Source organism: Plectropomus leopardus, chromosome 17, assembly GCF_008729295.1.
Source record: "Plectropomus leopardus isolate mb chromosome 17, YSFRI_Pleo_2.0, whole genome shotgun sequence".
Taxonomy (NCBI): domain Eukaryota; kingdom Metazoa; phylum Chordata; class Actinopteri; order Perciformes; family Serranidae; genus Plectropomus; species Plectropomus leopardus.
Window position 1 is genome coordinate 14,353,494 of NC_056479.1, and position 22,709 is coordinate 14,376,202.

The following is a 22,709-nucleotide window of genomic DNA, read 5'->3' on the forward strand; positions in this document are numbered from 1 at the left end:
TGTGTGTGTCATATTCCTTATTTTGTAGTGTTTCACCACAGGCTATGTTACAAACTAACCCTGCGATTCAGACTAAACATGCATGTTGGCATTGTTTTACAGAGATAACAGCCACACCATTTATTAGCAGACACATGGAACTAGTTTGTGTCATATTTTGAACGCCCTGGTTTATAAGAGCTCCTATATACAGACAGAAATGTCAAACATTTTACAACCATCACCAGGTTCCCCTACTGCTCAACCATTTCAGGTTGTCTCGACCTTTGCCATGGTATTTGTCATTGAACATTGTCAATGGCCACCGCCACCCAAATTGTCATGCACATCATGGTTACGGGGTTAAAGGGTACAGTCTTTGCTCTTGTACATGTTTTATAGGCTTAACAGTAAAGCCTGACCTTATTTTGCACCCTGTGAATCATAAGATTGACAAAGGATCCCTCTGCACTGAGGACAGAAATCGTTACATCACTCCTCATCTGATCTGCCGGCGTCACAACAGCCATGCCGAAGAGATACACAACACAGACTGCTAATGCTGTGAGCCATTGCCAAAAACTCCAAACCGAAAGTGCTGCAGGCGAAAGGGGTCCCATGTACAATCTGGGAGAAACCTCAACATCTGACCCTCTGAGCATTACTGTAAGCAGAAGGGGAAACTGGGGGAAAAAAGCCAGACAACTTAAGATTTCCTGAAAGTCCAAAAGACCTCAAGTGAGGATTGACTTTTTGAAATATTCAAAAACATGAAGCACATAGTTGGCAAAGGGTGAGGCAAAGGCTGAGACATCAAAGCACAAACAGCCTGTTCTGATGTGCAACTGAACAAAGCTGTCAGAGCTGCCAATGCAACACGCAGAGCTGCAACAATAGGAGACTGTTGCAGTATTGCTCCAGCAGAAACACCTAGAACTAAGCAGCCTGGATTTTTCTTGTTTATCAGCAGTCTAATGGCCAGAAAAAATGCTGGCATTGTACATGTTTGCAATCATGTTACATTTTTATTTCATGCAGAGCATATCAAAATTTCCAAAGTGGCAAAGTTTCAGTTTTAACAGCTGAGTTTTTCAGCAGGACGAAGAGAGGATGGAGCAACATCTGCCAGTCAGCAGACGCAGCAGACTGTTCAAGGCCAACAAACAAAAGCAGGTATTTTTAATGAAATGTCAGTATGGCAAGTCGTTTTAAAATTTAATAGCTAGAGTGGATATATTATCTGTGATTAAATTATTTTCTAGTCAAAATAAAAATTTAAGATATCCAAAATGACATTCCTTCCCAGGATAAATGAGGTCATTTTTGCCATTCATGTGCATTGAGCTTTCAGCTTCAGATATCCTCAGTTTCATTTTCTAATATCCAATGCAATAGAATTATTAGAAAGAGTACCATTTCAGATGTCTACAATCCAATTGTTACTGAGTATAATTTTAATTTTAGGTATCCAGAATAAGAAAAACCTTTAAAATATCTATTCCAAAAACTTACTGGTTAAATATAGCTATTTTAGATATCCACAAAATAGTGGATATCTCGAAATTGTGTAATGGATAAATGGGGTGTTTTTTTGTTTTCATTTTTGCACAAATGCATGATTCTGGATATAAAAACGAAACCAACCAAACTGGGTGTTTTAAGCCAAAACATGACCTTTTCCTAATCCTGCACTGCCATAACATAAAATTAGAAAACTGAAATGTAAAGTTTCAACATACACATGCTATGTACATATGCGACATATGAAAGATACAAATTAAGCATATCCCTGGTTTGCAGGCACTTATAATGACAACATTTTTATAGCGACTGTTACAAGTCACTGAGAAGTTCATTTTCCCACCATTGAGTATGTAAAAACCTAAATAAGCACTAAATGCATTAAACAGATGAGTCCACATGAGAAAAATCTGATAACTGACCAGTTTCATGTAAATGCTGGTTTTACAATAATCAGGTTATGCACTGTTTGGAAGTGCGTTTTCCAATTTCCTGTCTTAACCAGATTTCAATTACCAGGATTAGAGAGAGAGAGCGAGAGAGAGCTAGAGAGCGAGAGAGAGAGCGAACACATTCAAATAGAATTTTAAGTGTATGTCAGGCAGGAAGAAGAGTGGTAAAATTGATACTTTTGGACCGTGGGTATGTCAGAAAAGCAACTTTTAAAATCTGAGTGCTGCTTCATCCTGGACAAAAGGCCACTGCAGTCAAACTCTCATCATAGAGAGCACTGTTCTTCCATCAGCTGGTGGGACAGAGCAAACTGGGAACATAGCCAAAGGCAGGAAATAACTGGACTATGTGTGATGGACACTGTCCATGCAGCTCATCACATTACACAGATTTTCAGGAACAACATGGACAGATAGGCTTACCAGACTAAACGTCTGTAAAAGACAAAAGTGAATAGTCATTCTATCCAGGTAGTAGAGGCAAAGTGACTTCTGCCCTTTGATAATTATCAACCATTCACACATTCCTTTCTCTTGAGCTCAGGGTGAGCATGCACAGCCTTGGGGTGTACCTCGGCTGTTCCCCTCTCATTTCCATTGAAAAGGGTACTAATAAGTGAGGGCAGCTGATTAACATGGAATACACAAGGTCAGATAAATGGGTCATTCACAAAAAAAAGGACTTGAAAAACCTTAGAAATCAATGAAAGCTTTCGGACATCTTTCTTCAAGGTGTAAATACATTGTCTAAAAAGGAGAGAACTTAAAGCTATTTTTAACTTCATACCTTGACTTTAATCCCAGTGAAAAGAGGCTTATCCTGTATTTGACATCCCAGTTCGTAATTGTCCCAAATACTGCATAATTGTCTGCACATGCTGGATCCTACTTATGAGTCTTGTTAGCTTGTGTATTCAGTTCTCCATGTAAAATTGAAAAGTGAGGTGCCTCACCTTTTCAAAAAGAAGAGCGCTGCAAGAAGGATATTTTTTTTTTCTCCTACTTCCTCTGACACATCCGTTGCTCTTAAACAGGATGACAGTGCATTTTTCCCCTCACAATGATGCAGTGGCTTTTTTCGACATCAGCCGAGCCCTTTCTAATATCTTAAAGAGAGAGTAAAGTAGTGTAAATCCAATAAAACAATGTACAAGGATAATGCTGCCATTTTTAATATAAGTACAGCCTTAAATGTTTCGAGAAGTATGGTTGTACTGTTGAGTCTTTTAATTAAGTTCCCCAATATTTCCTCATTGAAATATCACAGAGAAGTGGTATAAAAGGTTTTTTTTTTTTTTTTTTTATGATTATTATTTTTTATTCTTTTCTATGTCATCAAGAATAAAGTTTGCAACTGCTCTATAGAGAATGGACTGGGAAATATGTTGAGATGACAGTGAGAGCACTCAGGGGAATGAGTGTGAGGGTACATTTTCTCTTTCAGACTATAACAGAATAAAGCTCATTAGGGTATAAAAAAGAAAACAAACATTCAGAGCCAGCTCTACCTTTTAAGCAATATAATAACTTGCTTAGGCCCCACTGGTCTCTGGGGTTCCCCCTAAAAAAAGATTTTTTAAATAAACAATAGGCAATATTTAAATAGAAATGGAGCTACCTGACAAAAGTTGACATGTTTTGTCATTTCATGCCTTGTTTGTCAAAAACAATGACAAAACCACAAGTTCAGAGACAGGTGAAATGGACATTTTTGGGGGTCTAGTGTACTTTAAAGACACCTATATATAACAAGCACGCTTGGGATGTTTTTAATAACATTTTGAAATTGTATTACATATGACAAGTTAAACAAAATTAACAGCAAACAAGACAACAAAAGAAAATCAACACAATCTGGGATGAGTATCCTCACAAGGTATTCGACAGTCTGCCAGCATTGCAGATTTAGTTAAATAAATAACATTTGGAAGTAAGTTTAAGAGGATAATTTATAGGGTTAATAGGTTATAAACAAATACTGTATTTACTGTAATCTATCTGAAGATTGTGTTCCTGTTAAATGGCCCCACTTTAGTCATTAAATGCTATTTGTACCCAATGACGACCTCTACCACTACACTTAAGTGGCCGATTTCACAGTAGAAATAAACATGTTTACAGCCTGGTACAAAAAACAGTTTTGGTTTCTACAGCTAATTTCAACATTCATGAAAACTGCGTGGAGGATTTTTTAAAAATTGTGCTATAACTCATCTTTTTATATTTCACAAAGGCCCCAAGCACGGGCTACATAAGGGCAGGGCCATTTGAGCGACAGGCTGTCTGCCAGTCAGATCCACCCCTTGCTCCTTCACAGGTTCAAAATATGGTCACTTCTGGCATTAAAAAAAACCAAGATGGTGATGGGCAAAATGCCAAACGGAAGTACACAAACCAATTGGGTAGGACACAGTAGATATGTCCATTATTTCTAGCTCCAGTCTGTGATTTGTACATTATGTGTACTTAAACTTATATTTACAAACTACAACTTTGTTCATTGCCATGTGAAGTGGCAAAACATTAAAACGAGCCCCAAAAGTCAAGAACAACAACAAAAAATAACCCAAAACGGATCTTTCTTAAGGCCCCCAAAAGTCAAGGAAACATTCTGTGGGGCCACAAATCAGGCTTCCATTCTGGTGCAGCTCCTGTATACTTGATGGCATCCCAAGTTTTAGACTTACTTTTCTGGCTTTGAGAGAGAAAAGCTCACACATATTGACTGAACTCTGCCATGAAAACAACATGTTGGAATAATTAATTTAGGTGGTGTTTCCCTGAAAGTGTGAAGGAAATGAGGCTGAGCCTGTCTGAGTGGCCCCATGCTGGCAGCCTGTGTCTTTAAGGAGCCATGTAAAGAGGGCGTGTTCAAACGCACTACCGAGGCAGGAGGCATTGTAGTGAGTTATTGCGCTTCAGAGCAGCAGCACCGCTTCTGAGGATGCGGTGACAGCATCAGTCACATTTCTAGTAGAAAACGAAAGATCAGTCTGTCTGAGAGTCATTTGGATTTCGCGAGAGTTTGATCCGAGCGCTTTTACGTCTCCTTCCGCTTGATGAATACACCCCCTTTGTCAACCTGCTGGGGGCCTAAAAGTGAAGCAGCAGCCGGCTTTATGAATGGGGATGCTCGGTAAGTGCTTCAGTGTTTGTACTTGCACTCAAACTTCAATAAACAAACTGCACCTTTTGTTTTTGTTCAAATGTGTATTTAACAGAATGCTTTATTTCGCGGTTCAGTAGAGCGCACGGTGCGCGAGGCGGATGACGCTTTTGTGGTCAGCTACTTATTGTTCTCGTGCCAGTGACCCACCCAGAATCACAGCTTTATTGTATTGTGGGTGAATGAGAAGACTAATAGATGCACGAGTTCTGTCAAATGGACACTCAGGAAGACGTATTTTTCACTCTCTGAAGCATTCCTTTGTGGAGAGAAGAGGTGTCGCGAGAACTGAGCTTATTTGCAGCCACTTAGCGATAAGATACATTTTTTTCATAATATTAACTCACTTAGGAATGCTTTGAATATAATGCATTGGTTTCATATTATAATGAGAAGCTTTCACCAAAACAAAACTCTTACAGGCCTCATAAAACAAATGTGGAGCTTCAAAATATTCAAAATTAGGTCAAATATGTGTTTGATGACATTTTGCTTTGCAGTTCCTATTGCACATGCATGTGTATAGGCTTTTCTCAATATTGATTTATTTTGAAATATTTGTGTAACTTATTTAAAAGTGAGTGATTTTTTTAGGTAGAGGAAGTTGAGTTACCACACATCAGATGACGCGATCGGATGGCTAAACACACAAAAAAAAAATCACACATTACACACTCGCTGCCCCATCATGCAGTGCACGCCTGTCCTGTTTGTCCAGTTCATTACCCACGTATCCCAGAGCCTGTTTACTTGGCAGCACTGTTTGGTTTACTTGGCAGGGGTGTCACGATGGCATCTGATGAGCTCATTGACTGGGATAATAAGGTGATGGGCCTCAGGTCTGTAGGCCATCACTTCATCACCGCCACGCTGATAAGAACTCCTCAGCAGTTGGTTGACGAGACAATGTTATCACAGGTTTCTGCTTTGCAAATTGGGTTGCTTTCTTTGTTTTTGTAGGTTTAAATGTGACATTTGACCCGTTTCATCCAAAACACGCACAGGGCTTTGTGAGATGTCAAAATGTTCATGCCTGGCCGCTGTGATGGATTTAGGTTGACGACACAGCAAACAGGCAAGCCTCATCGCCAAGATTTATGTGTCACGGGCTTAGCCTGTTTACTTTTTTCCTCAGAAGTGGCTCAGAAATGCCTTTCAGGAGAGGCAACATATTTCTCAACCAGCCTGCACAGGTTCTGCTCCCTCTACTTTCCTCTGTTTCTTAAATTACAAAGCGTCTAATTGCCTGCAGGAGATGTGTTTAGTGCCTGAAGGTGAAAGTTATCCTTCCTCCGAGTGGTGTTGGACACAGTGCCAACCGCTCTGTTATTGGATGCAGCGCAGTGTAGAACGCAGTTTCTGGCTCATAGCCCAGGAAACACAACCTGCTCAGAATTTAGTTTACAAAAGTGAACAAGTTAGTGTGCAGGATAATCAGCAACTCAAAATCTCTCCGCGGTTGTGCCAAAGTGCAACTTTAGTGTGTTATTTGTGGCCAGTGAGTGTACGGTCCTGCACCCATGTTTGAACATGTCTGCAGTTAGTGTGCTCATTTGTGGCAGTGTGTGTGTCCTGTCCAGCCCCTTTCACATTCCAGGAAATACCAATATAAACTGTTATTTTTTTTCCTGGAATGCCTCTGAGGATGGCGATAGTAAACTGCCGGGTTATTATAGAGGACGTGACAGGTCTTTTGAAGGATGTGTAGTATAAGTAACATGTTGGCTTGTTGTCATTGCTCTTAGTTACTACCACAGGCCTGGAAATGTTACATATAAATGCCAGCATGGTGTTAAATTTACTATTTGCTGAAAACGTACATTCTCTCTGCACACAATTTACAGTTTGCTAGTTTAATTTAACCCCTTGAAACCTAAGAATTATTTGCTTGATTTCTTAAAAAAAAACATGGGGTGAAAGCAATGAGCAGCAAAAGAAGAAATGATCCAAAGATTAGCAAGAAATTGGTAAAAACTAAATAAAACAAACAAACAAAAAAGAAAAAAAACCCAGAAAAACAAGAAAACAACATGGAAAAAGTGCTTTAAATAAATAAATTTAAATAATAATTCTGTAACGCAATTTTAAGTATGTAATTATGATTATGATTATGATTATGACAAATTTTCCCTAGATTATTATTATTTTTTCATTTTTTTTTTTTTTTACTAATTTCTTGCAATTTGTGGATTTTATACCAAGTTGCTCATTGCATTTTACCACGATGTTGAAAGAAATTGCCTCAATTAAAAAATTTTAATACTTGTGAAAGGTGTCTGAAAGCAGCACAGAAAAAGTGATGTAGCTCCAGGTTACAAAGGGTTAAAGCAACAATTCAACAGTTATTTGTTTTGTTGTCCCAACATCAAATTCTAAGGGCCTCTCATGTTTCAGTGTGTGAATGCTGTGTTTGTTCCTGTGTCTTTTGTTTGGTGGCATTGTTTTGTGGTCTGTACCAGCATGCTTTGCATAGTGACCCGGTAGGCTTGGGTTGGCACTACAAGTCAGAGGAAATGTTTATTCTCTGTTACCATCCTGTTTCCTCGTCGCAAATATTGTCAGTGTAGCAGTAGACGCTGCACAAATGTTATGATTGCTGACCAGCATGCTCGTATTTGTTTGACCATATTTTTTTTCTCTCTCCGAAACCACAAATAGAATAATTTCTGTGGTTTGAAGTCGTCTTGGCTGAATTCTATTACTCTAATAATTGGATATTAAATTCTGAAAGAGAACCCTTGCACAGTGTACTTAATATCCACTCAAAAATGAGACGGCTGCCATGCTCAAGTTGAGTGGTTTCTCAAAAATAACACCTTTGACAAAAAGAGCCCTCCACTCTTTGATAGCAGCTTCTTTGGCTTCTTTCCAGCTTTTGCATTTTGTTGCTTTCCTGCTGTTCTGACGCTCATAATTATGGCACTTTCGCACTTTAAAGTAAGATTCTCTGGATCCCATAATTTCACTGCATTCTTTCCACCGAGGAGCGCAGGTTTCCACTCGAGTGGTGCAAAATGTAACCTCTCTCCTCTTCTGCAGCTCTTTAGAGAAACACCTGGATGGTGTGTGTCGGTGTGTCCTGGGTGACGATGCGGACACCTGGGCCCGCGGCCAGAGCTGTCATCAGCTGGGACACAGTTATATCTGCTATGAGGAATATCCTGTTGTTCTAAAATTAATTAATGTTGCTGAACTTGCCTCCAGCGCTTCATGTACTGATACATTTAGTTGTTGAACACACAGTCCCAAGCAGCCCTGTGGGTTATTACAACTGTGTGTTGATGGAGATATGAGCTGTGTTTGTTTGGTTAGCCCATCAGTAGCGCAGTATGAAGGAGAACAGCCATGTTTACATTATGTGTTGTCAGGAAGGGCAGGCTGGGTAGATTTCCGCAGAGATGGGAGGGTCAACTGCCTCATTTTCTCCCTGCCCTTCCTGTGGAAGTAACATGTTAACACGCTTCTCTGTGAAACACTTCCATCATGCTTCTGGAGTAATTGCTGTGTCGAGGTTACTGGTGTCGCTCACTTATCTTGGTGGTAATTAGTCAGATTCTTGCAATTCTGTGTGCAAATGCGATTTAAGAGTGCTCGGACGTCTTTTGTGGAGACAGGGATGGTTATTAATGATCTGAAGCTGGTCGTTGACCTTGGAGGTCCAGCTGGATGCGAATGAAAAAGCTGGGAAGCCATGTCACATTGCTGCAAACATTAAAAAGTATCGTTAAGTGGTTATTTCTGGCTTGCTCTTTTGTCGCTATTGCCAATGCCAACCTCCTCTCTGCATTTTCTCTCTGATTATGTTTAGATACTCTAAATGTTTGAGTGGTGCCAATGTCTGTCTCCCTCCACCCTCCATTTGTGTTTAGATGCCAATGCCCAGTACAGAGACAACATTGATGTTGAGTCATGCTGGCTGCCATTTCAGTCACATCATGTAGCAAGTTCTATTCCGATAAGAGACAATAACAGAGCAGGAATGGAAAATGTTGTTTGTGTGAAAAAAAGGCATTGTAGATCCGTGAAAACGATGCGTATCAGTGTTGTTTAACCCACACAACACTTCATTCTTGGATGAAGTGGAGTATTGCTTTCTTGTTCGCCAGCCGCTGTTTGTGTCTGTAATAAAAGCCGTCAGTTTCACCAAAGCGGAGGACGGAGAGAGAGAGATGGAGTGTCGTGTCTGGAGGCTGCGTCGGCTGTAATGTAAAAGAGACGAGTCATCTCCTCTCGGGTATCAGAGGTCAGCTAGTACACGCCGAGCTCACTTGCTGCAGGACTATTGTCTGCCAGGAAGCCTTTCATTGGCCGTCGGGGCTCTTTTGAAAGAATCTCTGCTCTGTCCTGGTCATCATCTGCCCATCACTTCTGCTTCCCTTTAGCTCCTCTGACCTGCTCGTGTAACTAATACAGACTTTCAAAGTTGGCCTGATGGTAATGCAGCTGCACTTCCACTCTGATTATATGGAATTAACAATCTGCTGCTTAGTTGTATAATTATGTACCAATAACTCAGTGTTATTTTTAAACACTGCTGAGTTGTTGTAAGTTTCTTTTAGCACAAAGCTGCTTACCTCAAATATTCCAATCCTTGATCTAAGGATAGCCTCAGATTTAGTACGCGCTGATGTGAATGCCAATTCAAAAACCCTGCATGTACTTTTATTAGCGGGGAAGCTCTAAATATCTGTTTGCTTTGATCCCTACTTGAGCAGAGTGTCCTGCTGGGTTAGGTGTGACATTAGCATAACAGACTGTCTCACACCAGCTTGCCAGGTATGGGTGGGGATGGCAAAAGCACTGATATGTCACTTTTTTTGCTGTCTGTGTTTGGGAAATGCACACAAGCTGGCTTTTTATCTTCTCTGCTTGTCCTCAGAGGCATAATTCTTGTTTTTGGAAGAACTGTGTTTGTATCGAGGTGCTTTATTCAGCTCCTTTTTGATTGAGGTTTTTGGCCTTCCTGATTTGTTTGTATATTCAGGGCTGCATCTAATGCTTATCATTTCTGATTTATCTGTCAAACACTTTCTCATTTATTTGTGTGAGGTGTTTTGTCTAGTATATTTCAGAAAATAATGACAAATGCCAGTTTTGCTCAGTTTTTTCAGAGCCCAAAGTAGTATCTTCAAGTGTCTTGTTCTGTTAAATCAACATTCCAAAAACCCAGCAATGTTTAATTTCAGAAGTGCAAATCCTCACAACACATTTTTTCTTAAAGGATTAATTAATCATCCAAATAGTTCCAATGTATTTCTCTCAATTGACTAACCAACAAATCAACCACTTGTTTTCACTTTGTTTTAAATTAGTTGATTACATAAAAAGAAGCAAACCTGATAAGAACAGACTTAATTAATCCCACACTGGTGAAATTTACTCATTACAGAAAATTAAGTGTCAGAAACAGAGAAAAAAAGGATTTGAGTTTAAAAAAATAAAATTGTATAAAATAAAAATAATATAAAAACTGTTTACACTATGTGCAAAATATGATAATTTTATAATATAAAATCTATATACACTTTATGCACACTGCACAAGTCAAGCTTGGTGTGAAAATGGACTGTTGGCCTGCCTGGCATTTCCCATCATTTTCAGCATTTCACCGTCACAGAGTTTGGATTTGCCTTGCTCTTTAGACCGCAGAGGATTTCCACTTTGATCAAAATGAGCTCTTGGCTTTCTTACTGTATTTGGAGCACATGGTGAGGCAGAGGCGTGGAAAATGGGTGGTGGGGGCAGGAGGGCACTCCAGATACCCTGTAGGTCAACATACTTGATCTGAATCAAAACACCACAAGCAAATGGCATGCCTCTTAGAATGCCATAAAATGGACCATTTAAGTAACGGCTGAATCTGGCTTTTATGTAAGTAGAATGGCTTAATTTGTACATTTTCATTAGAGCCGTGTGTTTTCTCTCATTACTGTATTTATCTCAGAGGGCAGCATCAGCCTGATGTCTGTTGTTCCCTGTCTGTATGATGGAGAGATAATGTGATTTCCACTGTTTGTCCTTGGGCTGCTCCTTCCTAAATGAGACATTCAGGCCTGCTAACTGAGTTGTATGACAGATACCTATCTGTGAGAGCCCATTTGTCTGCTTAATTACAGGAACATGTGTGTGTGTGAGTGTGTGTGTGAGTGTGTGCTAGCCTATTGCTGAACACTATCTCTTGCTTGTATTGCATTTAGACAAATGGAAAAAATGACCGTTTTCCCTAACAAATGGGATGTTTGTAAATGGTGTAAAAGACAGAAGGAATTTTAAGCTAGCGAGTCTGTGCCCAGACTATGCTCTGCAGTCCTAGAGTCTAATGAAGTCAATAACTGAATGGTATAAACTCTCTTATAGTGATCTGAATGACTGGTCCAATTTGAAAAATATAAAATCAATGTGTGGCGGCAGATGTTTTAATTGTGGCGCACTGCCAAAAATATATGAATGAGTGGGAAACCCTGTCGTTTCTTTGCTTTGCTCACTTCTTTTTCTCTTGTCAGGCCGTCATTGTGATTTAGTTCACAGATGTGCTCTGCCCTCAACACCGATGCTGAATCTGCAAAAAAAAAAGCTGAAAAGGGTCAATGTGCCAGCTGTGTGTGACACTACCAAAACAAGGGAGACACACGCTGATAGACAGCTCGACATTGACCAACAGATCAGCGTTGGTTTGGTGTGTCAGGGCCCTTACAGGCAGAGCAGTTTGAACTGAACAAGACTGTATTCCCACTTTTTCACACAGATTTGGGAGCATGTGGCCTCCCACCCCCAATGTCATTTCACCCTCAGGTCATGCGGTTGTCCATCCAGGTCAGTGACTTCAAATGAGGCTGACAGAGAGCCCCCACTAAACCGTCTCCCCGACAGTCAAACACACACCGCTCGAATTAAGCACAAAGAAGATGCATCAATACTCAATTAGGGAAATGGACCATCAGTCATGTTTGAGTGTGTGTCTGGGAGTGATCTCTGGCATAGTGGGAGAGAACTGACAAAAAGTGAAAACTTTTATTTGTCTTAAACACAATTATCCAGGTTTAACAAGAGTCTTATATCATGCATATGAATTCAGTCTTCTGATGGTTTTTTTGCGTGTAAGCTGATCTGTATGACGTTAATGGATGCATTTTTGATGATGTGAGTGTTTCTGAGTCATAGCTCAAGCTTGTTTTTTCACTTCCTGTGATGTTGCATCTCTCTGTGGTGTCTAGAAATGAAACACAGTATTTCCTTTGGAGATACAAAACTCTCCCTGGTGAATATATGTACCATCTGATTAAGTGCTCCCTTTTTTTTGCCCCTTTCAGTAAAAGAACCCGTTTCTGTTTACCTCCTTCCTACGTTATTTCTGTGCCTTTCCCTCAGAAGAGTCTATTTTTTCTTCCCACAAAGTAGTGGCTATAACTGTGTGATATTTAAGCGGCTTCAGAACCCTCCTTAGACCCAGGCTAGGTATTTATATTGATAATTGAGTTATGTGATCTATAAACAGAGCTAACATTACATTTCCCATGACATAAATACATTTGGGGGAAATGGGTTGGAATATCGTTTACCCAAACAGATGTGAAAAGATGAGAGAAATGAAGCAGCATCGGCGACGGTTTGGAAATGTTCCAAGTGTGCTCAAGTTTATCACAGTGTGTGCGCCCTACTGCTTTTTACTCAACAGTTGAGAAATACCACATCCACATAAAACTGGTCAGTCATCCTCAAAATCATGCCATGCAAAAGGCTCAAGGTCTTTAGGTCAGTGTGCAGTGTGTGTAAACGGTTTCTCATTTCGCTGTCAAAATGAAAAGACGCAGTTGTGCCTCATTTGCTTGTCCGGTCCGTTTCTGTCCCACATTGTGTGTCTCCAGTGGGTCCTATGCTGCAGCCAGACCCCGAGTGTTGTGAAAGTCTGTTTATAAAGTCAATCCCCCTGCTGTGACCCCGTAGTTCCCACGCTAACTGCTCCCTTCTCAGGCCCTTTCCCACTTCATTCATTCACGTGTACCGTCGCACGTGCATGCACGCACACAAAAACACACAAAGCTATAAATATATCAGGGCTGCGAATCAGTTTTGATGTAACTGCTTAAGGCCTGTGCTAGACTGGGTTTAGATTCAGCTGATGAGAAATCTGCCTGGTGGTCTGTAACAAATTTCTGTGCCCATGTCCCCAAAATGGGCACCGTTGAGCTTTTCAGCCTGATCCTGGCCCGGGGGCGTGAGATGGAGGAGTGGGAGGCGGGCTTTCTCCATCTCCCCTTGTTTTATCCGCTGGTTGTTTTTGCTCGCCTGTTTGTGCCACCCAGAAGCAACTAGTCTGAAAAAAACTTTGTTTTTTTGGCTGAGTGTGAATTATTTCCTTCTCATTATTTCCCCCAAAAAACAAATCAGAAACTAGAACTTCAATAATAAACATTTTTCAGTGAAAAAAAAATGTGGCTTGTTTGTGTGTTTTGGCACAAAACTATTTGGAGTACATGGAAAGTTTTTACTTTGTGTCAGTTAAAAATGCTGCAAATGCACACACACGTCTTGATATGGAAACCTCTATTTTCTTGTCTACAGAAGCAGAACATTTGTATATTTTATTAATTCCCATTTGCACCAATAAAAACACACAGCATGGATGAAGTGCATGAGTGAAAACACAGCAGACACCACATTAAAAGGTGCTATTGTATGAGCTCCGGGTTGACGCAGACGGAGGCCATGTGTTGCATACTTGTATGAAGCCTGAAGCCTTCCGCAGCCCCTGACAGGAAACACTGTTGCTTGCTTGCAGGAGGGTGTTTCCATGGAAACCAAAGCAGGTGAAGGCATTAACAGGAAGAAGAGTATAGGCTTGGGGGGTGGAGACAGAGGAACGAGGTCACCGCACTAAAAAGTCTGCCACATAAAACAGCCGAAATCTCCCCGTGGCATTTCAACCAAAAAACAACTCCTGACTTAAATGTCTTTTGAAGGCTTGCCTGCAGGTTAAGTTGCTGACAGTTTTAATGATATTCCAGTGTTAGCGTGGGCAAACAAAGAAAGAGGCACAATGTTCAAGACAGAGAGGTGCACACTGCTGACGGCAAGGTAAGCGCTTTCTTCAGGCCTGCTATGTGTAACCATTTTTCCACCCACAAGTCAGAGGTGCATGCGTTTTCTGGTATCTGTCTAGAAATTGCTTGCACCTTATTTTTTTGCAGACCACACTGGCATTGCTCTTTTTATGTGTACTTAATACGCTGGGATGTGTCGCTAATGAGACATCTCGCTCCTCTCCTCCCGTGCAGCACCTGTGGAAGCCGCAGTGATAGCTGTCAGCCTGTGGTGAGGTTTCCTGTGTCTGGGCTGCATGTTTTAATAATGCAGGAACACAATTTTTAACAGCTATCAGTCTCAAACCTCTAGGGGCTTAAATTCTGTCAAAGAAGAAGAGGAAGAAAGTGGCAACTGACTTTTTTCTTATTTCCCACGTCTCTGAGTACAATTTCCTATACATTTCTCAAAACAATGCTCCGGTGACTGTTAAACAGCACACCCCAGTTGAGAGGGGTATTATTGTTCTTGTATAATTGACTTTGCCTGTGACCGGAAGATTAGTTCTTGGTCGTAAACAGAATGTCATACAGTCAAAGTTCAACTTCACACAAGAAAATCCCTGGCAGCCCTCAACCATCCCTCTCTGCTTCATGTTGGTCTGTGGTTGGTGTTTTGCTCTCAATTATAATTCTTCTTTAAAAGCAGAATCCTGTGGTGTTCCCTGTGTTTTTCTTCCCAGAGCATTTCAGAGGTCATCTCACAGAGATGTTGGAAGAGTTTCTGCTTATCATTATGGAGCTGCATAATTGGTAGCTTCAGCTCTTGTAATTAGTGGAGCATTTGAAATTCTTCGAGATGTTTTCATTGATTTGATGGGATTAAAAATCCAAATGTGAATGTTCTTACACTGTTTAATGTGTTTGCAGTAAATAGATGGCTATAGGTGAACCATATGTCCGTTGTATATATCTTTTTGACAGCAGTAATTGTGTTTGACATAGATTTGCTTTTTGATTGTGCATCAAATTTTGACAGATTTACTTTAAATTTGTTTTTATGCCTCAGTGCTGGTGATTGTTATAAGTATTATTTTTTGTGTTGTACATGCATATTTCATGATTGCCTTGAGGGAATTTCTTAAAATTTGGCACAAATGTCCACTTGGACTCAAGGATGAACTGATTAGATATTGGTTAAAGGTCCAGGTCATTTCGGCCTTGTGTCAGTCTCATTCTTGTCAAGGCAACATCTAAAGAACATCTCAAGGATATTTCTTCAAATTTGGCACAAACGTTCTCCTGATGAAACGGACGCAAGGATGAACTGATTCAACTTTGGTTGTCAAACCTCAAAGGTCATTGTGAGCTTGTGTGCCTCTCATTCTTGTCCTTTTTATCTCGAGAAGGCCATGAGGGAATTTCCTCAAATTTGGCACAAACATCCATTTGGACTCAACAGTGAGCTTATTTAAATTTTGGTGGTCGAAGAGCAAGGTCCGTGAGACCTCACAAAACCTGTTTTTGACCATAACTCAAAAAATTCAAACAATAATTATGATAAAAACTCACTCAGTGTCTAATAGGATAAAATGAGAACATTTTATATCCAGAGGGTCAATGTTCAACTTCACTGTGACATCATGATATTCTGTAAAAAACACTTTTCTGGCCATTATTTAATATCATAACTCAGGAACAGAAGGGGAGACATTTGGTCAGATACTGAATTGGTGACACTAATCTTAAAACTGTGCTGATTGTATAGATCTTCTGTGGAACGTGTGTGAAGCATCCTCGTTTTAAAATTTCTAACTTCTTTGCAGCAAAATCCATCTTCGAAGGATTGTCAATTTTTGTGGCTACATATAAATATGGACAGACATGGATATCAACTGTAACTGCATCCTGAGTGGTTTGCGGAGGCATGTTATGGAAATACTAGCTTTAATTTAAATTGAAGGATTAAAATGTCAAAAGAATTTCATACATCCCGTCTAATTTATTCTACTCTTTATTTTTCAGTTTCACAAGCTGACTGCAACTGAGGAGCATCAATATTCCTTTCAAGTTCTCCAAAAGGGAGTGTATTCAAGATTTAGAAGCTCTTTGTGACACCTTTGTGCAAAACAAAATTGCTAGTCAGTCACCATGCCAATCCTAAAACAGCTAGTGTCTGGCTCCTCTCAGACCAAGCGTCGCTCACGCATGGACCTGACCAGGGAGATGATCAGTGCTCCGCTGGGTGACTTCCGCCACACCATGCATGTAGGTCGCAGCGGTGATGCATTCGGAGACACCTCCTTCCTCAGCACCCGCTCAGGAGAACCTCCCCCTGAGAACACATTTTTCCCCCGCTCTCCCCGGCCCGGCCTCCTGTCTCGCACCTTCAGGAGCAGCAAACGCTCCCAGTCGGTGACCAGAGTGGACAACGCCCTGGTGACCCCCGGTGGGTCCCCCACCTATGTGAAGAACGCCATGTCTCTGCCGTTCCTCAATGATGAAGACAGAGGGGACAGTATGGTGGCAAAGAGCTTGTCCTCTAGTCCTTTAAAACAACACGGGGAGGTGGATGAGAGAGGCGCCGCTGCAGCTGCTCACATCCTGGAGCTGGAAGAGCGGCGCTTTGGTGAGCTGACTGAGCTCCCAGAGAGCTCCCACCACTACGGAGGCGGCATGAAGCACGCCGAATCAGTAATGTCTTTCCATGTCGACTTGGGACCATCCATGCTGGGAGACATCCTTGGGGTCATGGAGAAGGAGGAAGATGATCTCGGCTATGAGGAGGGCAAGAGCAGCGAGGGCCGTGCCTCGCCACCTCTCAGCACCCACGGTGAGGAAGAGGATAGTGTGGAGAGAGAAAAAGATGAGGATGCAGAGGAGGAGATGGAGGCAGAGGAGGAAGCAGCAGAACCTCAGCAGCAGGCCTCTGTGCGTCCAGCCAGCTCTGTAGATCTGGGGCCTGAGAATGGAGGGCCCTACACCCCAGAGTACACCCCCGAGACTCGGCCTAAACACTTGCAGCATCTAGACAGCTGCTCCATGTCCAGCTCTGGCTCTGCTGCCTTGGATGAGAAACCAAACAGCCAGACCTATGCAGGAGACACAGATAGCGCCACCTTCAGTGCCCCGCCAGAGGAAGAGAGCAACTTCTCTTCTTTCTTGGAGGATGAAGATGATGAGATTCGCGTATGAGATTCCAAAGCCTTGAAAAAAAAAAAAAATAGCACAGAGCTGTGGAAGGGGTTTATGTGAAGCTTGCAAGTCCTTTGACAGTGTGGATTTGCACTTGAACGGAAATAAGACACTTTTGTCGGGTACTGTGGGAATGGGTCTGTGAAAATGACGGAGGACTCTAACTTTGTAGGTCTGCAAGGAGAGAGTGACTGCTCCTTTTGGAGGAGCCCAAACTCCATCTGTCAGAGAGCCTCACCCTCCACTGTCTGTCAATCCGTCTCTCCCTTTTGAATGCTGAGGGAACTGACATGGAAGAGCAGCCACTCTTTGAATATGGAACATTCCAGAAGTAAGCAGGGAGGATGGGTTAGAAAAGAAACTTTTAGGAAAAACACTTTCCATAACTAAAGCTCTGTTCGTGCTTTCCTTTCTCCTTCCTCTCACTTGATGCATCACATGCTTTTCTCATTTGATTCGTCTGTGTTCTTCGTCTCGTTCTCTCTCTCTCTGTCCTCTCTCTCTCTGTTTCTCTCTCTGTCTCTGTCTCTCTCTCTCTCTGTCTCTCTCTCTCTGTCTTTCTCTGTCTCTGTCTCTGTTTCTCTCCGTCTCTCTGCCTCTGTCTCTCTCTGTCTCTGTCTCTGTCTCTGTCGCTCTCTCTCTCTCTCTTCCTGTCTCTCTGTCTCTCTGTCTCTCTGGCTGTGGGACATCATGAGGCCTGAGCTGAACAGAAGGCCTCTGTCACCACAGGATCACTGGTGGGTATCTTGTCACAATAAAGGGGGCTGTGTTTGTCACTGGAGTGTGAAGCCCTGCCTTGAGCCCCTTTCATCTGAAAATGTTATAGTTAAGTGCCATAGATCTGTCAGAGTTTTCTCCCTTATGTAACTCAGGGTCCTTGCGACGCTGCTCAAAGGCTGCCATTTCCTGCTGTAAAGCTGGACCACAAAGCCCCAAACCAAAATTCTGCTTTTAATTCACTGTGAGCGCCACACAGGCTGAGCCTCAGTGTAAATTAGAGAAAAGCAGGGTTGTAAAGCTAATGGGAATACATTGGCCTGCATTAACTATAAACAATGGCATTACAACAGGAAGCCCACGGTGTAAAGAGGAGTGCGTGGCACACTAGAGAGGGAGTATATGTTGTGTTTGTTGTCGTTTTCCAAATTCACAGATTCTTTTGTTCTGCCTTGAAGCCATGATGATGATGTTACAGATTTCCGTTAACTTAGATGAATTGGCTATCTTCTTCCTTACTGATCTGTCATTTCAAGTTGAAACTGAAAAGACTTTGATAACCACTTCCTTCCTTGTTTTTGCACATTTGAGCAGCTGCAGTGGTGCAACTGAACTGTGTAAAAGATCCTCATTAGTCCAGGGGCTGTCTTTATGTGCAAATCAGTTTCCACCACTACTCATGAGGAAGCCCTGGGGGTATTGAGAATCAGTGCACCAGCAGGCACAATTAAACCACACACTACTAGTATTTGGTGTTTAATACCTGTTATGTTTTATCTTTGGAAAAAAAAAAGTTTATGTAATGCCTGTTTATAGAGTGGATGAAAAAGAAAGACACAGCCAGCAATAGATGCAAGAGCATTTAAAAAAAAAAGAAGCTATTTTTATGCAAGTTGCATAGTCATTGCAGCTCGACTGTATCTCTTGCATCATTAAAAGCAGCGGCCAGAAGTATCAAGGCTCGGGAGCGCTGATTGATTTCACTGCCTTAACTGAAACTGACAGATGTGCCAAATCATAATTTTCTAGCCAAAAATAATTTCTCACTTTTGGGAGAGCCTGTCAAATCTGTCTGTCACTTCCTTCTCTGTGTGGGTAATCACTGGTGAATTTCAGCTCAGAGGTTAAAAAAAGAAGGGTTTTAAGATGTAACATCATGCAGGAGTAAAAAAAGGAAAAGAATTTGCAAAACTGGATATTTATATTTCCACTCAAACACTACATAATATATTCAGGTAATTTCTAGAGTTAACAATTGTTTGGGCGAATGGGGAGTTGTCTGTGTTGCCCTTTCTGTATAATGATGTATATTATGCCTTACTTCTTTACTGTTACCTTTTTTCTTTATTATTCAAAATAACCTATATTTTTCAATAAAATAAATCCTGAATGTTTTTATTGCCACTTTGTCTCACCAGAAGATAATGCAGTTTAAGTGCTGCGCAATCAGCAGCATTAACAAAGGAATTCCTTGATGGCCTTTTCTGTTTCCTGTCACTGTTCTTTGACTCTCCCAGAAGAGGAAGGAAGGAAGCAATTGAGGCCTAGTTGGATGTGTCTCTTAAGTATTAGCAATACAAGCTGAGAATGCTGTGATGACTCATGAGTAAATGTGTGTGTGTGTGTGTGTGTGTGTGTGTGTGTGTGTGAGAGAGAGAGAGAGAGGAGTCAATATGTAAGGCTTAGTTTAAAAGCTCTTTTATCTGATACCCCCGTGGAGCAGCTACATGCTCACAGATTTGGGAGGGTGTGAAAAATGGATGGAAGAGGGAAAAATGTATCATTATGGAAAGTTTTTTTTTCATCATAAAAAGTGATGACTGGTAATTCTTCTCACCGCCCCGATTGGAGGACGGATAAGTCTAGCAGGATCAAACTCATCGCCAAAGACTCTCAAATGTCACTTTTGATATTACACACCACACGTTGGCTTTTCACACTCTAGTGCGCACCTCGCGGCTCGGTCAAAGTTCACTGCACTCTGTTTTGTTAACACTCGCCACAGACAGTTCAAGGTCTCACCCTGCGTCGTCCCTCCACATTAAAACTGCATGCCGAAAACACCTCTTCATTCTTCTTTGGTGTCTTTTTTTCCCACCGATTCAATCTTTCATCTCCACTTCGGGGGATCTTTAATCTCCTTCCACTTTCAGTTTTTCACAGTCACATTATACCAGCGTCCAATCTGCCTGAGGGTTAGAAAAAGTCATTATTCTTACACTTGTGGTAAAAACAGGCCATTTATATTGATTGTTTTGGTCAATACAAACCAGTGGGGCTATTGATCCTACTTTTCTCTGTCTGTACAAAGTCATTATTCTTTTTAGAGGTTGTTAGTTTTTTTTTGTTTTTTGCTTGTTTCTCTGAGAAGGAAAGACTAAATCTTCAACAGTCACCACTTTAGCATTGGTTTGGAAAAGTCTTGTTTTTTTAATCACCCCTTTTAACTGAATTATTTACGTTTTAACTGATGGTGTGGTGCCAAGCAGCAAATCACTCTATCTAAGTCTTGTTATCTACTGCCATCTAGTGGTTGTTTGAGGCTCACATCTGGTGTTGGGTGTGTCGGGAAATGGCTGGTTTGACTTTGGAGGTTGTAAATGACTCTTTTTAATATCTTTGTATCCTTGTATCCCCAAACATCATGCTGATCGATGAGCTTTACTTTTATTTTATTCATTTTTCAGCGCTATGCCTGCATTTTCCTAAAAAATATTTGCAAGAAAACCCCAACTCATCCCCAAGACTGTCAACTGAGATTATTTAGATGATTTGTAGTGAGACGCAGGATGTGAACACAACTGTTGAAATTGTCCCTCACATTTTGAACTTGATACCGGAGACGGTAGATTTGTTCAGGAGACTCGGCTCACTTCCCTACCCCCCAGCAGAAATTCATTGAAATCCGAGTCTGCCATGCAGCTGTTTCTCCCTCTCAAACACTCTGGATGCAGTTTCTCATCTGCTTCAGAGGCTGTCAAATGTCATTTCCCTTTGGTTTCCAGCTCACTTTGAAAACCGTATTTCCTTCCTCAGGCCACCAATGGGAGGCGCTCATTGCCTTCAGGTTTATTATGTCAGAAGCCCCTGCCTGGACCCACAACCTTTTCCGCCAAATTCCATCAGCAGACTTTGCAGCTCTTCCAGGAGGCCGACGGCATGCTGAAATCTGGAAAGTATTAAACAACCTGCCGGTGGAGGGGACTGGGGAAGGGAAGGTTGGGGGGGCGGATGAAGGAGGGGAAGTGAAAAGTGGGGGATGGGGGAGAAAAGAAACGGAATACAAAATTGTGCATATGCCGCCCTTTTGCCTGGCTCTGCTCCGTTTCCCCTCCCACACACATACACAAGCCCCCCTCTAAAAAAAAAAAAAAACCAGACCACTCCCCAAGCAGCATTTTTCTTTTATGATTGCTGCAGTATGTTGCTTTTCTCTCTCTTTTTTTTTAACAGGTCATAAACAAACACTCATTTCTGCTGTGTAGTTGAGGAGGAGGAGGGGGAGTATGTGGGTGTGGTGTGTGTGAAAGAGTGTGTGGAGTTGTTTTGCTGGCACAGAACCGGGAGGCGAGTGCCATGGTCCAAAGCCCCAACTGTGTGTTTGTGGTTAGGGGCGAGAATTAAAAAACATGGATTGCATCCAGACATCCTTTCCCATGCTTTAATACACATATCTCTGACCAAATGTATGCACAGTATCTGGGAGGGTTGACAGTACCTCAGTGAGACGGCCCGCCCTGAAGAAGATGTATAGAATGTGAACTGTGCCAAATTATGTTTTGAGGCAAGCGAGAAAAAAATCTATCTTCCAGGGTGTAAGATTGCTGTTACGTGACGGTGCATACCTCAGTGTTTTTATTTAAAATTCTCTATTCCTTTATTGTAACATAACGTTTGACAGCATTTCAAATTCTATTGTCATTGATATCTTGTACATTTTTTAGTCATTCCGGAAATACATTTCTCCTTTGCTGTCTTTTTTTTGATAGAATCTCAACACTTATTGCCAGTCATTTATCTTCGCCTTGTCAAATGCTCTACTTCACTCTGCCAAACAAACTGTAAGACAGTCTTACTATGTGGAAATCAATGTTTTCCCTCTGTGTCCTCAAAGACAGGCTGAGGTTTTCCTCCAGGAGTGCAAGACACAGCACTACGGATATTGGTGTTAACAGGAGCAGCGAACATAAACATTCCAGTACCCGGTGTTGACCTCTTGACCTCTAAACCCTGGAACTGCAGGGCCGGCAGCAGAAGACCACACACACATGATGGGAGGGGGAGCGGGGAGGACGTGGAATGTCTCCGGTGTCCTTGCCTTGAAGAGCTTAAGATGCCTGTGCTGAAGACTGTGAAAAATTAGCCCATCCTCTCCTAACATCAGCAGTGTTTCCCCGCTCTGGGATTGTTGCAGGTATGTCAGAATGTGAGTATGGCTTTTTCAGATGGAAAAGTTATTCCGAAGGAAACACAGCTCTTGCTTCTCTCCCCACAGTTGTTGAGCAACAAGCACTTTCCTTTATGAATCTGGGGATTGTGTCATAGCCTCTTTGGCTATGACACAATCCCTTCAGCGTTAAAATGTGTTTTTCCATCTCGCAGAACCACAATTGCCAAATCTGCAGTCAGCTCAGCAGACCGAAACCATGTATTCAAACA

At 41.6% G+C, this 22,709-nt stretch overlaps 1 protein-coding gene across 4 annotated transcripts; it reads left to right on the forward strand.

The window, feature by feature from the left end:
* The first annotated feature begins 4,852 nt into the window (after positions 1-4,852).
* Positions 4,853-22,472, forward strand: cdc42ep4a (CDC42 effector protein (Rho GTPase binding) 4a). 4 transcript variants are annotated; one of them, XR_006106726.1, is made up of 3 exons: positions 4,853-5,088; positions 16,164-17,664; positions 22,165-22,472. XR_006106726.1 is itself a non-coding variant. In XM_042505396.1 (2 exons), the coding sequence occupies exon 2, from the start codon at positions 16,290-16,292 to the stop codon at positions 17,331-17,333; it is 1,044 nt and encodes a 347-aa protein (XP_042361330.1). In that variant the 5' UTR covers positions 4,853-5,088; positions 16,164-16,289; the 3' UTR covers positions 17,334-17,884. The 4 variants fall into 4 exon arrangements, 2 of the variants coding, with proteins under 2 accessions (XP_042361330.1, XP_042361331.1); XR_006106727.1 differs by lacking the exon at positions 22,165-22,472 and adding an exon at positions 21,087-21,190; XM_042505396.1 differs by lacking the exon at positions 22,165-22,472 and having other exon boundaries at positions 16,164-17,884.
* The last annotated feature ends 237 nt before the right edge of the window (positions 22,473-22,709 follow it).

Bases quoted from the DNA above. Each gene is read 5' to 3' on its own strand.
- cdc42ep4a (XM_042505396.1), top strand. From the start codon at position 16,290: ATGCCAATCCTAAAACAGCTAGTGTCTGGCTCCTCTCAGACCAAGCGT.